This window comes from Callorhinchus milii, unplaced genomic scaffold, assembly GCF_018977255.1.
Source record: "Callorhinchus milii isolate IMCB2004 unplaced genomic scaffold, IMCB_Cmil_1.0 Scaffold2, whole genome shotgun sequence".
NCBI lineage: Eukaryota > Metazoa > Chordata > Chondrichthyes > Chimaeriformes > Callorhinchidae > Callorhinchus > Callorhinchus milii.
This window is the reverse complement of record NW_024704743.1, coordinates 59,346,471-59,363,305: the sequence shown is the minus strand read 5'-3', so window position 1 is coordinate 59,363,305 and position 16,835 is coordinate 59,346,471. Positions and strand designations below refer to the sequence as shown.

Sequence of the window (16,835 nt, the reverse complement as noted above, 5' to 3'; positions counted from 1 at the left end):
AAAACAATAATAAAATTGGCATTTTCAATCTACGACTGTTTTTGGGACATTGCTGTGCGCAATTGGCTGCCCCGTTCGCCCACAAATATACAGTCAATTCACTTTACAGTGTATTCTGTGAAGCGCTTTGGGACGTCCTCCTGACGTGAAAAGCGCTATATCAAATGCAAGGATTATTATTATTATTATTATCATCCCACTATGCATTTATAGGATTTTTCTGCTTTTATTTCCAACCTTTTCAATAAAGTGTGATTCGCTGATGGTTTGTGTCAACCGCTCCCACTGCGCACAGTGACAGCATAGTCAATTTTGAGGGCAAAAAAAACCAACATTATTAATAACAACAACGACGACAAAGAATAATAATAATAATAATAATAAGCGAACTCAGTAAAAAATTGCGTTTTAAATAAACGAAAGCTGCTGTTGGTGGCGTTTGACACATTTGATGCAAGTTGGTGGGGCATATGATTCAACGGCTGATGCAACTCTGCTGTGTATTGCACTGCACACCCTGTGCACCTCAGGCAGTCAGTCAGTCAGGCAGTCAGTGCGCTTTGCCGCGGGAGGGAGCGAGTCACAGGAGCAGCTGCGAGCAGCCGGGGACCAGGGACCAGGGACAGGACCAGGGACAGGACCAGGAGGTGAGGCTCACCGTTTGCTGAGGGTTTTTGCTGAGATCGATCCCAGGGTTTGCCACGAAGGAAACCGCGGACCGGGGGCTTTTCGAAGAGCCGAGAGGAGAGGGATGTGAATGGGGTGGTTTTTTTTTTCTCTCTCTCTCCTGTTCTGTGTTGTGTTGTGTGTGATATCTAATGCTGAAAATGAAGGAAGCGGTGCTGTCGGGGATTGTCAGAGGGATTCAGTGTGAATATCAGTGCAGAGGGTGAAGTTGCTGAAAGTCTTGTGAACGTGTGAGTGAGAGAGAGATCCACGTGGGCTTCAGCAGAGCCCGAGCAGCCGCCACCACACACACACACACACTTGTTAAACCGGGATCAGGGCTCTTCCCATAAAAGGGCAAAATATAATTATAGTCTCTGGGAGGACTCGGTCTTTATTACCTTTATAATTTGTAACTGGACCCGACCCTTCATAACCAGAAAAGCCTCTCTCACACACACACACACACACAGAGCTGCGGGGGCCGAGGTTACAGCGAGGTTACCCCCCCCCCCGGGGCTACCCCCCCCCCCGGGGCTGCCCCCCCCCCCCCGGGACTGCCCCCCCCCCCCCGGGGCTGCCCCCCCCCCCCCCCCCGGGCTGCCCCCCCCCGGGGCTGCCCCCCCCGGGGGGAGAAGTGGGGCCTCGATTTTTTCCTAAAGAGCGGAGGTTGTTTTAAATTTAAATACATTTAAATGTATTATATATAAACCCACGTGTAACAGACTATTAGCCCGAGAACCCCAACACCCCGGGGGTGGGGCCGGGAGGGGGGTGTGTCGGGGGGAGTGTGTGTGAGGGGGGGGGAGGGTGTGTGTGTGTGGGGGGGGGGGGGGGGTGTGGGGGGTGTGTGTCGGGGGGGGGGAGTGTGTGTGAGGGGGGGTGTGTGTGAGGGGGGGTGTGTCGGGGGGGGGGGAGTGTGTGTGAGGGGGGGGGGTGTGTGTGTCGGGGGGGGGAGTGTGTGTGGGGGGGGGGGTGTGTGTGTCGGGGGGGGGGAGTGTGTGTGAGGGGGGGGAGGGGGGTGTGTGTGGGCGGTGTGTGTGTGAGGGGGGAGGGTGTGAGGGGGTGTGTGTGTGGGGGGGAGTGTGCGGGGGGAGTGTGTGTGGGGGTGTGTGTGTGAGGGGGGGTGTGTCGGGGGGGGGAGTGTGTGTGAGGGGGGGAGGGGGGTGTGTGTGGGGGGTGTGTGTGTGAGGGGGGAGGGTGTGAGGGGGTGTGTGTGTGGGGGGGGGAGTGTGCGGGGGGAGTGTGTGTGGGGGTGTGTGTGTGAGGGGGGGTGTGTCGGGGGGGGGAGTGTGTGTGAGGGGGGGAGGGGGGTGTGTGTGGGCGGTGTGTGTGTGAGGGGGGAGGGTGTGAGGGGGTGTGTGTGTGGGGGGGGAGTGTGCGGGGGGAGTGTGTGTGGGGGTGTGTGTGTGAGGGGGGTGTGTCGGGGGGGGAGTGTGTGTGAGGGGGGGAGGGGGGGTGTGTGGGGGTGTGTGTGTGAGGGGGGAGGGTGTGAGGGGGTGTGTGTGGGGGGTGTGTGTGTGAGGGGGGAGGGTGTGAGGGGGTGTGTGTGGGGGGGTGTGTGTGAGGGGGGAGGGTGTGAGGGGGTGTGTGTGTGGGGGGTGTGTGTGAGGGGGTGTGTGTGTGGGGGAGGGTGGGGGAGTGTGTGTGGGGGGTGTGTGTGTGGGGGGGAGGGAGGGGTGTGTGAGGGTGTGTGGGGGGGGGGTTGTGTGGGGGGGGTGTGTGAGGGGGTGTGTGTGGCGTGTGTGTGTGAGGGGGGGTGTGTGTGGGGGGAGGGGGTGTGTGTGGGGGAGGGGGTGTGTGTGGGGGGAGGGGTGTGTGTGGAGGGGGGTGTGTGTGGAGGGGGTGTGCGTGGGGGGGGGGAGGGGGGTGTGTGAGGGTGTGAGGGGGGGTGTGTGAGGGTGTGGGGGGGGGGAGGGAGGGGGTGTGTGAGGGTGTGGGGGGAGGGAGGGGGGTGTGTGAGGGGGTGTGGAGGGTGTTAGGAAGGACACAAAGCTTTTACCAAGTGATGGTGAAGCAATGAATGTGACTCACGGACGGGGGTTAATAACGGCCGTGACCGACTTCCCCTTCAGTGGGAGGGCCCGGGCCCGGCACTGTACTGTGTGGGCCTCGTGCTTGTGGAGCGGGTATGTGGGGTTTGCTGCAGTGCCGGGGGGGGGTGGGGGGGCAACTCGGTTGTAGCTCATCCCAAACCTGTTTAACACGTTGTCCTTTTAAGCGGCCCCGGGGAGGGGCGGGGGGCGCGAAGAGCGCAGCCTCAGTGCCAGTGTTAAAGATGGCTACTTCCTCCCCCCCCCTCCCCGCCCTCTTCACTACGCAGCCGCAGTGCCAGCTTCACGGATGGTCGCCCCGCCTTCCTGTCTACGCGGCCTCCATTGTCCAATCAGAGGTCGGGGCGTCCCCGGTGAGTAGGGGGAGGGGCGGAGCTGCTCGGAGGACCAGCTGTGGTCCTCCTCAGGGTTTGCCCCTCCCAGATCCAGATCCTTTCAGAGGGTTGAGCTGCAGATTTATCCCGAGGCACCCACCGCCTATGCCAACAGAATTAATAATAATAATCCTTTTGCATTTGATGAAGCGGCTTAACACGTCTTCTCGACGTCTCAAAGCCCTTCACAGAATATACTGTAAAGTGAATTGACTCTATTTCGTGGGCAAACGACGGCAGCCAATTGCACACAGCAGTGTCCCACTCGTGTTAATGAATCAACCTGACGTGACGTGTTCCGGACACTATGTTTTGTTTTGCTCTGACTTTTATTTGTCAAGGGCAGGGTTCCGAGCTGGGCCAATAGAAAATGCAGAAACATTGGTCAAAAAAANTTGTGGGAAATTGCAGTGGTTGGTTGGTGCTATTTGAGGTACATTTTACTGCCAAGCTACATTCTTTCATTGTATTGATTAAAAACTAAACATGAGGAAATAACAAATTAGATTGTTGCAATTTTAAAAATGAATTTGTCTAATAAAAACTGGGTGGCCGATTAATGGGCGGGGGAACACACTCAGCGCAGAAACACCTGGAGATCCAGCAAAAAAACAGACACTTGGGACCAGTGTCCCGACTGCAGGACTACAGGAGCTCACCACCACCTACCTCTCAGGGCTAGAACCGGAGAGACGCGCGTGCGCTCAGTGACACGGAGAGAGGTGCGCGCTCATAGACACAAAGACGTACACGCAGGGGAGAGACACACACATATTCACAGAGACACTAGTGAACATATGCACATATAGAAGAGACAGACATACATACATACTGAGGAGAAAGAGACACACCACACTTGCACAGAGACACTCACAAACAGACACACATACAGAGAGAGACACACACCACAGAGGCCTTCGAGTGGAGTGAAGCCCATTTCCTGCTCGCACCGTGCACGTGCGTCCGGAATTCTTCTGCCCACAGTTTCGTCAGATAAAGAGCGCGAGAGGTCCGGGTGCCAGAGACTTAATTTTTAGTAAGTTTATAGTGGACTGCGTTGTTTATAGCGGATCCCACAAAGAAATTGCAGCCACACTTCTCTATTGGCCCAGGTTCCAACATACTGCCTCCTATTGCCTCAAGTGTTAATAGTTTAAAATGAATGCTATAGGATTGTTATAATGGAATATAGTTAAATTTTTCTTGTGCATGAAGTACATTTATTGTAGACCAAAATTTAAGTTAAAACCAAGAACATTATTGGAAACAGCACTGAAGAGAATGGGTGTAATTAATGGAATTAATTGTTCTCCACAGATAACCCTTTCACCTGCTAGTTATTCGAACCCATGATTTGGCAGATCTGACAATGTGTGGAATATGGGCCCTTTTTGGCAGCGACGAATGCCTCTCTATCCAGTGCACCAATGCCATGAAAATATCTCACAGAGGCCCTGATGCTTTCCGCTTTGAAAATGTGAATGACTTCACCAACTGCTGTTTCGGGTTTCACCGCCTCGCCATCGTTGATCCATTGTATGGAATGCAACCTCTAAGAATAACCAAATACCCACACCTCTGGCTGTGCTACAATGGAGAGATTTACAATTTCAGACAGGTATAGTCATCTTTATTAATGTGTATAATAATTTGTTTGCTGCCAATGATAATGTTACTTATACCCCTTATTCGTCTGGGTTTGTGCAAAAACATTTATAGATGGGACAACAGGGATTCGCATTAATCTTGATGGTCTCTTTACATATAGGGAGAATATTTCAGTTTATAAGGACTGAGCAGGAGCCCAAGAAAAAAATAGATTTCGTAGATATGGTGCTCCATTCTTTTATCCTCCTGGGATGGGGTGTGGGGGAGGTATGTGGGGTTTGCTTGGAGCTGAATTGGCTCCAAGATGATGCATTTGTCAACAAATGTCAGAATTGAGGCAGCCTTCTTGGCGGTTTTAGTAATCTGGTTCCTGAGTCGGGTGGGTTTGCAGTATTCCAGGGCACTGCTTATGACAGCACAGCTGGCTGGGTTAATTGGCAGGACATGGAAGAGCAGACCCGTCATTGGGGGCTGGAAATCCACCCACTCAGCTCCTGTTAACCCTGCAAGCCAAAGCCCTAAAGGGTAGGGTGGTCCTAGCTGGACGAGCAGTGGGAAAGCTTACCAAATAGTGCTATCAATGGCAAGCTATGCTGGTTAGACTCCAGCCGTACCCCAAAGCACAATCTGGGGTACCCAAGCCTTGGCTCTTGCCAACCTGCACCTAATACTTTTCGGAATTAGGTAAGCAGGATGCATCCCTCCAGGGAGAGAGTGTATTTTCCATTCAACAAATTATATCTGGAATATCCAGGTGTAGGTGGGATGCATTAAATTCTCAGTTTGGTTTGAATACTTGCATGATGGTAAGCACGGTGATGGGTTTCCGCATGTGTCCGACACCCGGTTGAACAAAATAAAAAGGTACGGCTTTCACTGTTTTATCTGTTTTAACACTTGTTAACAGGAAACTTGGACGCAGGCTTTCCTCCTTGGATAATTATTGCTATGCTTAAGGTTCATGATTTCAATAATTACCATGCTTCCATGGTCTGTTGCCTTTTGCACGTTTCCCACTGGCCTGATATTAAAAGTTAACAAGTTGCAGTGCCTCTCCACTTGTACAGTTTTTGGCCCGTTACATTTTGTTAATGTAGAATTCTTGACTTATAACCTTTACAATTTTATTTTTACTGAATTTATTATTTAAACATTGCTGAGAACTTAATGCAGATCTTTTGTCGCACAAACTGATTTTGAATTGTTACCAAATCTGTCACGATCTGGTTGTAAGCTACCTTGTCTTAGAAATTCCTGTAGCTTAGTGATTAGAGCACTCGCTTTGCAAGCGAGACACCTGGGTTCAATTCCAGGCAGGGCGAAACCTTGGGCAAGTTTCCTTACTCCACACGCCTAATAATAATCCCTCCAAAACAATAATAAATTGGTTATTTTCAATCCATGTTTGTGGGACACTGCTGTGCGCAATTGGTTGCCGCGTTTCACCCACAAACGTACAGTCAATTCACTTTACAGTCTGTTCTGTGAAGCACTTTGAGACGTCGAAAAGACGTGAAAAGCGCTGTATCAAATGCAAGGATTATTATTATTATTATTATAAATTATAACAGATTTATGACTTACTTTATACCGGGGATGACATTTACATATGTATTGCTGTCTTTGTGTTTTAGCTTGAAAAGCATTTTGAATTTGATTATCAAACCCAAGTTGATGGTGAAATTATTCTTCACCTCTATGCAACAAAAGGAATAGAGATGACTGCTAAGCTGTTGGATGGTGTGTTTGCTTTCATCATTCTGGACACTGCAAACCGTAAAATATTTCTTGGAAGAGATACATATGGAGTACGGCCAATGTTTAAAATGATGACAGATAATGGATTCCTTGCTGTTTGTTCCGAAGCAAAAGGTAAAGTATAATTTTATGAAAACTTCTTTCAAATGGGTATGTATTTTCATTCAAAGGGTTTTGGTGGGCGAACTGTGATGGTTTAGCTGTCAGAAAACTGAAAAATGTCCCGTTCTTTATTCAGCTACTAGTTATATATTTGCTTCGCTCTTTCCTCTCCTCTCACTCCCTCTATGAACCCCTCCAATCGTGTTTCCATGCTGCCTACTGAATCCTTCTCCACTGCCTCTCCTCCCACCTCAACCTTCAAGGTTCTGTCCTTGACTGGTTCAGGTCCTACCTTTCACACCACCTCCACTTCGTCGTGGCAAACGGCTTCTCCGCCAGCCCCCGCACCATCTCGTGCAGTGTCCCTCAGGGCTCTGTCCTCGGTCCCCTCCTCTTCACCCTCTACATGCTCCCCCTTGGTGACATCATCCGCAGACATGGGGTAAATTTCCACATGTATGTGGATGACACCCAACTCTACCTCTCTGCCTCCACCCTCAACTCCAGGACTACTGGCGTCCTGACCGACTGCCTGTCTGACATCAAGTCCTGGATGAGGGCCAAGTTTCTCCAACTCAACGTCAGCAAGACCGAGACCCACCTGATTGGCTCGCACCAGCGCCTCCACACCTCGGCCGTTGGCAGCATCACACCCCATGGCTGCACACTCAACCTCACTAAGCCAGTCAGGAACCTGGGTATCTTGTTTGACCCTGAACTGTCCTTTCTCCTCCACATCCGTGCCATGACCGGCACTGCCTACCATCACCTCCGCAACATTTCCAGACTTCACCGCTGCCTCACCCCTCAGGCTGCCGAAACCCTCACCCACGCATTCGTCACATCAAGGCTCAATTATGGAAACTCCCTTCCCAACTCTTCCCTTCACAAGTTGCAGATCATCCAAAATTCTGCAGCTCGTGAACTCTCACGCACCAGGCTCCGTGACCCCATCACTCCCACCCTCACCCGACTCCACTGGCTCTCCCTCCCAATCCTCACTACCATCAGTGGCTGGACGTTCAGCCTCTCTGCCCCCAAACTCTGGAACTCCATCCCACGTTCCCTTCGCCTCGCTTCCTCCCTTGCCTCCTTCAAGGCCGGTCTCAAGACCCTTCTCTTCGACCGTGCCTTTGATCTCCCTCCCACCTCTCTACCTTCCCTCCCCCCTACACCACCCCTCCCCCATGCTCGGGCCCCGACACCTGATTGTTCAGCGCTTTGGGACATCCTCCCGATGTGAAAGGCGCTCTATAAATGTAATTTTGTTGTTGTTGTACCTGGTCTATCCTGGAGGACAATTATTGATATGGGGTTATTCTCTGCTGGCTGATTTTTCGTTTGGTTATCCAGACACATGTGGTTGGCACCCATCACCATGCTGGCTAAGTGTATTCAAACCAGATTGATAGCTCCACATATGTACGCCACCTACATACAGAAATTTCTCTGTGTCTAGAATGGAATATGCCCTCTCTCTCTTTCTCTCTCGGAATGCACCCTGCTTACCTATTCCAGAAAGTATTTGGTGCAGGTTAGCTAGAAATCAGGCATGGAGACCCCATAGTGTGCAAGATTGATTAATGTGATAGATCAATGCATCCAGAGTAACCCTATGTACAACTGCTGAATAAAGACATTGTAAAAAATTGAGTATTTTTGAGAGATTAGGTGATAGCTGACTGAGTTAATTGCTCTCTCGTTGTCAGAACGTTGAAGGGTCAAGTCCAACATTGGGACTTTGAGCTCATAATCTAAGATGACTCGACATTTTGCAATGTCTACAGCAATGCAGTATCAGATATACTGTTCTTCAGGTACACATTGAAACTGAGTTCATGTCTGCTCATTCATGTGCACGTTAAAGACCCCAGTGCATTATCCAAAAAGAGAACAAAGTTTCTCCTGGTGTCTCCCAGATAAGACATTGCTGTGTACAAATTAGCTGCTGCTTTTGCCTGCAAAATAAATAGTCATTACACTTTAGAGCAAATCCTGTGAAGCGCTTTGAGATGTCTTGATAATGGAGTGTAATGACTGCCTACTCGTAAGCGAAATGATGCTGAGAACCATAAATATTATCTTCGAGAGAGAACCATAAATATTATCTTCCAGTAATAGGATCGTGGGCTTTAAATGGAATCTTATATATTCTGATGCAAGTCTAGAGGATGTTGAGTAACTGAATATAAAATCCATTTACAGGTCTTCTTGAACTGAAACATTCAATGATTTCCACTCCGACTATCGTGCCTTTTCCCCCTGGCCACTATGAATCATTTGACTTGAAGATTAATGGGAAGGTAACCGAACTGGAACTAGTGAAATTTCACAGCTGTACAGAGATTCCAGCACATGTTCCATATGATACACTGGAAAAGCTGACTGAAGGTACTTAAGCTGAAGAGTCGTCCGGAGCTCAAGTCATCTATATTTCTCACGTTCTTAGTTTCTAATTGTGAAAGCTTTTTAAAATTAATGAGGGAATGTCTTTTTTCTCCTATAATTTCTGGCTCTTTAATACATGTTCACAGCTGTCATAAGTGGACTGTGTCTCCTGTCGTTCACCCTCCCTCAGCAACATTTACATTTTTTAAAAAAAGTCTCTGCTTGGCTTAAAAATTCAACCCTTATTTACTGTCATAAATGGACTGTGTCTCCTGTCGTTCACCCTCCCTCAGCAACTTTTACATTTTAAAAAAAAGTCTCTGCTTGGCTTAAAAATTCAACCCTTATTAATAAATACAGCAACCTGCTGTGTTGAGCTTCACTACAGTTGAGGTTTGGATCCTGAATTTTTTCTATTTGAAAATCCTGAGGTCATGCAGTCCAAGTCAGTCCTCTGAACTCAAAACGCACTTTGAAAGTGCTTTGTCGTGATGCAAGATGAGATATCGCAGTTTCAGCGCAGTGCGCTCTGAGACGTTATCCTACCTGAAGGGCTAAATGCAAGTTTTTGTTGTTGCGCATCAAAATGAGTCATTGTGCTTCTCAAGACAAAATGCTGAAAGCCTCTTGTACTGGAAACACTACGATGCATTATGAAGCGAACTTCAAATCCTATGATGGTTTGCCCATCATCGGGCCGGTCGGCTTTTTGTGCACATGCGAAGTGAGATCACTGGTCACATGATTGATGGATGTGCCCTCGGCTCACAGTTTACCATTGTACAGATCCCACGCACCACGTTGTAACATGGTTTCCTGTATAATAATGACTCAGGTGATGACCAGTTTAAATAGGAGTTTCATTTTGCGTAAGTTCCCACATGTGTATAATTTGATTTTTTTTTGCGTGGTGGTGACAAACAGCCCCACATCTATTTCCACTTCAGAGCTTGATGGGAACATTCGGCATGTGGTTAACTGGTGTTATATCTTATTGTAAAATTACACAAAAAACTAATCCTTCAAAGGAGTTTGTTCCTGTCGGTGTGAAATCCTCAAACTCCAGACACTGATTTGTAATCTTCCTCTCACACATTCTCAGCAGCCACACTGTCAAAGCAGTGTTTACCAATTCACCATTGTCAGACATTAGCAGAACGGTGTGCACTTTGAAGCATGTAACTGCAAAAAAGTAAATGTACCCCCACCCCCCCTCGCCCCAGAATTAAATTTGTTGCTAATTAGGATGCTTGTCTTGCAGACTTCAAACCAGAGACTCTCAAAGAGATGGAGACTATCAAAAAGAACATTCGATCACTCCTGGAAAATGCAGTAAGAAAGCGTCTGATGTCCAACAGAAGAATCGGTTGCCTTTTGTCAGGTACAACCTGGTTTGGAGAAAAAGATTTCCCCTATTGTCATTTATTTCAAGATGAGCAAGTCTTACTCTTTTGATTTTTAACAGTAACTAACTAATACAGTAACTAAGTTATTACAATACCTGGCTTTTGCCATACCTAGCAGTTAGCATTGGAGGTCAACAACAGCTGTCTGCTGAAGTGCATCTGAACTAAAACAAGAGGCTATGTCAGATTTTGCAACGGGGTAGGAGTGTGGAGTTGGGTGACTTGCCTGTCGCTCTCCATGATTCCTCCTGAAGTTGTATGAGGCAGAGCAGAGTTGCACTTCAACCAACGAGGTTTCAATCAAGCGAGGTGCTTCATTTCGTATGGTAGTTCTCAAGGAAATAAGTGAAAGCCGTGAAAGAAGAGTGGTTACGTGGCAGCAGGGCCCAGTGAATTATGTCCGATTGGCTGCGATGGGCTCAGCGAGGTGGTGGTTTTCGAGGTTATGGCAGTTTTTTGTGGTTCAGCCAGGATTTTTTTGGGTCTTGGAGGTGATAACCCTAGAAAAGAGAAAACGAGAGCAGGAAGAGAAGCATTGTAAGTATGAAAGAAAAGATGAAATAGGAAGAATAATGTAAGCAACTTTCAAAATTTAAAAATAAGTGACCTGCACCAGTTGCTTTGTGAACATCAGAGTTCGTCTACAAAAAATAAAGTAAATTCACTTTACAGTATGTTCAGTGAAGCACTCTTGAGAGGTATCAAAGACGTGATAAGGCATTATATCAAATTATATTATGAGAGAGGGAAAACTTCCATATCATTTTGAAACAACTTTCTGCTTCACCACTGACTCTGAGCGTGTAGAATGTATGACTTCATGCACAAAACCATTAGAACTTTATTTTCCCAGATCACTACTGTGGAAATAGTGAATAGCAGAGAAACATCTGAAATATCAGTGATGCCTGGCCTTTTTACCCAATTCCAGTAGCAGAGATAAGACAATAATGTGTTGACCATACATTGCGACACGCATGCAATTAAATTTTTCGCACATTAAAGACATTGTGTTCTCTTTCTCTGGTGACATTGCCATTGCTTTTATTCTGGAGATGATGGCAAACAAACTCAAATAAAACCAGCGTTACTGCTCGATCTCTTTTACTGATGTTTGAATGAGAATTGACAATTAAAGTACAGCAGATAATGCAGAATATAATCAATCTAAGCAACTGTTAGACAACCTAGGGCTCTTCAGTCTTGAGACTTCAGTCTTGAACTCTAAGGGGATCTCTCAGAGGTGTACAACATTTCAAATGGGATTGGAAAAGGAAGCCTAGATCAATACGTTCAGATGCAACAAAACAGTAGAACAAGAAGACAGATTTAGAATTGTAAAAGGCAATTTCAGCATAGATACTAGGAAGCCTTTCTTTGCACAGTATGTAATGACTAGAACAGGTTGCCAGGAAAGGTGGTAGAGGTCAGGACACTGGACTTGTTAATAAAAAAAAGCTTGATATTGTTATGGGGAGAGGGGAAACTGTAAGGTGGGTGTTCTGGAAGGATGAGATTAAATGGGATGGGCTGAAAGGCCTTCAACCAAACTGATATTATGATCTGTCATGTGTAACAAATGAACAACTTTCAATTTGTAAAGGTCCAAATTAGTAACATTCGAGCAGTCTTGGGCTTATACAATGATTAAGCTATTTTAACTCTGATAAAACTGCATGTTCCTAAATTCTTGATTGCATGAAGGCTTCTATGAAGTTGCTAAGATTATAACACTGGGAGGTTAATGGTGACCCAAGATACATTACCATTTTTATTTTGGCTGTTCCTAAGTGGTTCTGATTATCTGAAATTTGAACCTATTTTTAATTGTTTAGGGTAAAATGCTATTAATTAAAACCAGCCAAACATTTAACCCTACTCTCCGACTTCCATCTTTCAACCCTCTCTATCCATGCCACGTACCTTCAACACCATATGCCTTAACTTTGGCAACAGAATGTTGGAATCAAGCTAGCTCTCCCTCTATGGTGGTCTTGGTAGTCTGTTTTTTGTGCCAGGCAGGTCTGCAATACTCCAGGGCACTGCTGATGACAGCACAGCCAACCTGGCTCATTGGCAAGATTTGGGAGGGCAAACCAGTCACTGGGGACAGGGATTCTTTTCACACAGCTCCTGTTAACCCTGCAAGCCAAAGCCCTGAAGGGTAAGGTGGTCCTAGCTGGACAAGCAGTGGGGCCCTGCCCCTCACAAACCCAAGTTTAATTTCACTGGATATACTGGTCATTTCGATGTGTTCACATGTACTATCTCATTGAAATTTGCCAGCGACGGGTACAGATGGACATTGTCACGGTGAGAGAGACCTTGTAAAATTTACTGAAAATTAAATTCTGTATTTTTATATGAATTGCAGGTGGTTTGGATTCCAGCCTCATTGCTGCCCTCCTTCTGAAACTGAAGAGAGAGAAAGATGACATGATGTACCCAATCCAGACATTTTCAATAGGAATGGAAGACAGCCCTGATGTAATTGCTGCTCGCCAGGTATCAGTTTCATTTTGATCCAGTAATAATAAATAATAATCCACAGTCGGTTCCTGGTTGATGATTTTTTTTCTTTGACTAGGTTGCAAAGTACATTGGCAGTGATCATCATGAAGTTGTTTTCAGTGCAGAAGAAGGAATTCAGGCAATAGACAATGTTATTTTTTCCCTGGAGAGCTATGACATCACTACAATCCGTGCCTCTGTTGGTAAGATTTTACACAACTACACTATCCTGATTATAGAGGAGAGATTTAATGGGAAAATTAGAATTTTTAAAAAAAAATTACCGAAATTATATTTAGCTTTCAATAGCCCTTTGGGTAAAGTTACAAAGATGGAAAGTTACAGTTTCAAATCTTACTCTTTGCTAAGTGAACTAACTGATTACTGCTGGGAAACACTTTGACCACTGTAATTTGCCTAGCGGCCCGATTGAGAAGGAGAAAATGAGTTTTGGTGCCTGCTCGTGATCTCCATTAAGAGATCCTCTGGCGCCTTTCATATTTGGAGGATATTCCATAACATTTAACAATTCTTGCAGGGCATCGGAACTGAGGAAAGGATGTCTTTTAAAAGTAGTGTTTTCTTTTTGTTTGTAGGAATGTACTTGGTTTCAAAGTACATAAAAGAGAAAACTGACAGTACTGTCATCTTCTCTGGGGAAGGTTCTGATGAACTCGCACAGGGATACATATATTTTCACAAGGTACAGTGCAAATGACCTTCCTTTGCATGCTTATTAATGGAAACATTTTGGATATTTATGCATTTGTGACAGTAATACTTTGTTTAATGACATTTTGCTTTCAGCAAAAATAATCCAGTTGCACACAATTGTGCAGTTGTGTATGAATGTGATTAGACTAGGCTTGCGATTGACCTGCCCTGTCCCTCTCCTAGGCTCCATCTCCTGATGAAGGTGCAGCAGAAAGTGAAAGACTTTTGAGGGACCTGTATCTCTATGATGTCCTACGTTCTGACCGAACAACAGCAGCTCACGGGTAGGGTTTTGCTTTTATATAGAAAACGAGATCTGAGAGACATTGAACTTGTATTCTTCTCAAGAACCTTAAACATATTTTGAAATGAAAGCTGAATGAGGATATTAACTAAAATTATGTCATTTTTGGAGGTTTCAAACTGGTCTTTCTTTTACTCTTATTCTAGACTCTATCCAGCTGTGTAACATTTCCATTTTTTATTTGCCTACTGATTGACAAACTGATCGACAGACTGATTGACAGACTGGTCTGATGTGTGAATGGAAGGGATAGCTCCAAATAGAAAACAAAACATGTCTACATTTACTGCTGTTTCTGGTTGTAGTTGCAGCAGAGTTTGAGTTTAATTTTTTTTTATCGTCACTGTCATGAATTTAGGTTTATGGACAGAGCTGGCAGTGTAGCTAAATTAGTAGCTTTATATATGAATAAAAACACTTTATTATTGTTTACAATTTTATTGCACGTTTTTTCTTAATTCAGATTGGAAATCAGAGTTCCATTTTTGGATCATCGTTTTACTTCCTACTACCTATCAATTCGGCCAGAGCTCAGAGTACCAAAGGTAAAAATAAGCTATAGATTCCAATAATGTGTGTGATATAGTTGTAGAAATGAACAAAAAGAGGTCTCCAGCTCAGAAGAGGGAGGTGAACATGCAGTTTGGGTCTAAGTATATTAGGTCTGCTAAGGGTGTGGAGCATTTTGCCCATGCAGTCAATGGAGGTGGACAAGGTGTGGATAGTCTCAAGAAGAGAATTACCTGGCTTTGTGCTGTGGAGGGGGATTTGAGTGTACGTGAGATAATAGTGATAATAGATACCTTATTGTAATGCCTGACTTTCTGGTTATGCGGATCAGTGACTGTCCAGCACCTTGGGACGTCCTCCTGATGTGAAAGGCGCTATACAGATATAATTAGTTGTTGTTATTGTGCTGTCGTGCTACCGTTGGCTTGTTTGTTGCCCCTGCTTTAAAATATAAACGATTTGTGGGTCACCGCTGCCATTACTTGCTGTGCACTATTCGAAGGAAGTGGTGTCAGCAGCGACCTGACGAGCCATACTTTTTATTTATAAAATTGGACCTTCCACTCTGGTGTAATTTGCTTTCCTGGTCTTTTGATTTGCTTTGTTCTTATTAATTGTTTCCTTAATGAACTTTCACAGTGTAAAACTTGACTGATAAAGATTGTAACGGATATTTTACTTATTTTTGTACCTTCAAGAAAGGAATAGAAAAATATCTTTTGAGAAAGTCATTTGATGGGCTGAACCTGCTGCCAAAAGAAATCCTTTGGAGACCGAAAGAGGCTTTTAGTGATGGAGTTTCTTCTATTAAGAAGTCATGGTTCAGTATATTGCAGGAGCACATTGATTCCCAGGTATGAGTGTGATTCACATTGTTTTGGTTCAGTCTTACAAAAAATAAAATGCTTAATTTTAAAGTGAATGAGTACAATATCCTCGGTTAAATTCAAGTATATTACTTTGGTGAACAGTGCTTTCAGCCAAAAGTGCACCTCAAAATGACTTAAATTATCTCTACTTTATCCCATCTTTTGAGAAGAGATTTCATCTTTTTCATCACACATCAGCTTGCTCAAAGTTCTTTTTTGCCAACTGAATGTCTGATGCATGTGAAAACCCATCACCATGTTTAAGAGTATCCAAACCCGGATGAGTTCCATGTATTGCCACTGACACACGGAAATCCCTGTCTCTGGAATGGAATTCACAAACTCCCTTGAAAGCGCTCTCTGGCAATCTTCCTGCTGCTTGTCCCACCAAGACCACGCTACCCATCAAGATTGGCTTACAGGGATAGCAGGAGCTGAGTAGGAAGAATCCCTGTCCCCAGTGACTGATGAGCCAGTGCTGTCATCAGCAATGCCATGGAATATTATGGAGCTGTGGCTCAGGAGCCGGACTGCTGAGACTGCCACAGGATTCTCTTGACATTCCATTGCCAATCATAAACACCTCTGCCACATGAATGACATTAGAAAGGGTAGGAAAAGCTCCAGTAGAAAGGGTAACAATCCAGCTTTTCCATCCATTTGCAAAGGTGTATTTGGTATAATTAATTCATTGATGAAGGTTTGTAAATGAAGTAATAGCTAACAATGTATTTGTTTTATAAAGGTCGATGACAGTCAACTTGATAAAGCAGCAAAGAAGTTTCCTTTCAATACACCAACTACCAAAGAGAGTTATTACTATCGTCAAATCTTTGAAAAACATTTCCCTGGACGAGCTAACTGGATTCCATACTACTGGATGCCCAAATGGACAAAGGCCACTGATCCCTCAGCACGCACACTGCAACACTACAAGTCTGACAGGGAAAAGAAGTAAAATTTCCAATGAAAATAATACTTAATTTTACAGCTACTAGCTATAGATGATACAAAATTAACAAAATATTGTTTGGTATCTTTAATAAGGAATATTAGAACTTTATTCCTCCAATTAAATATGATTAAGAAAATTGTCTCTTTTGTATCGTTCTTGATCGGAAGAATAATGGATACCTGGGAGTGGCTGAAAGGCAGGAAACTAATGCAGTGAATTGGGTGATGACCATATGTACAATACAAGTTACATTTATATAATGCATTCACGTCAGGAGGATGTTTCAAAGCACTTGACATTACTGGAGAAGCTCTCGTGGTTTAGAACAATTAGATGACTCCTAAAATGGAATCACTTTGAAAGCATTCCTGCTGCTGGGGGGTGAATGTGTGTGTGCTTTGTCATTGAGACATTTATATGTGAGTGTGCGCAATTCACTGCTGCGTTTTGCCCATAAAATATACAATCCGTTCATTTTACAGTATTTTCTGTGAAGAGCTTTGAGGGGTTTTGAAGACGTGATCAGGTGCTATATCAAATGCAAGGATGTATGCGGAGGACTCCCAACTCTATCTCTCTGCCTCAACTCCAGGACTACTCTTGTCCTGACTGACTG

At 45.1% G+C, this 16,835-nt stretch overlaps 1 protein-coding gene across 1 annotated transcript; it reads left to right on the top strand.

The window, feature by feature from the left end:
- The first annotated feature begins 518 nt into the window (after positions 1 to 518).
- asns (asparagine synthetase) lies at positions 519 to 16,355 on the top strand. The gene is made up of 12 exons (XM_007904763.2): positions 519 to 647; positions 4,412 to 4,712; positions 6,337 to 6,574; positions 8,768 to 8,953; positions 10,212 to 10,331; positions 12,731 to 12,861; positions 12,944 to 13,070; positions 13,464 to 13,570; positions 13,765 to 13,865; positions 14,349 to 14,430; positions 15,094 to 15,249; positions 16,010 to 16,355. The coding sequence occupies exons 2-12, from the start codon at positions 4,464 to 4,466 to the stop codon at positions 16,220 to 16,222; spliced, it is 1,710 nt and encodes a 569-aa protein (XP_007902954.1). The 5' UTR covers positions 519 to 647; positions 4,412 to 4,463; the 3' UTR covers positions 16,223 to 16,355.
- Positions 16,356 to 16,835: the final 480 nt, after the last annotated feature.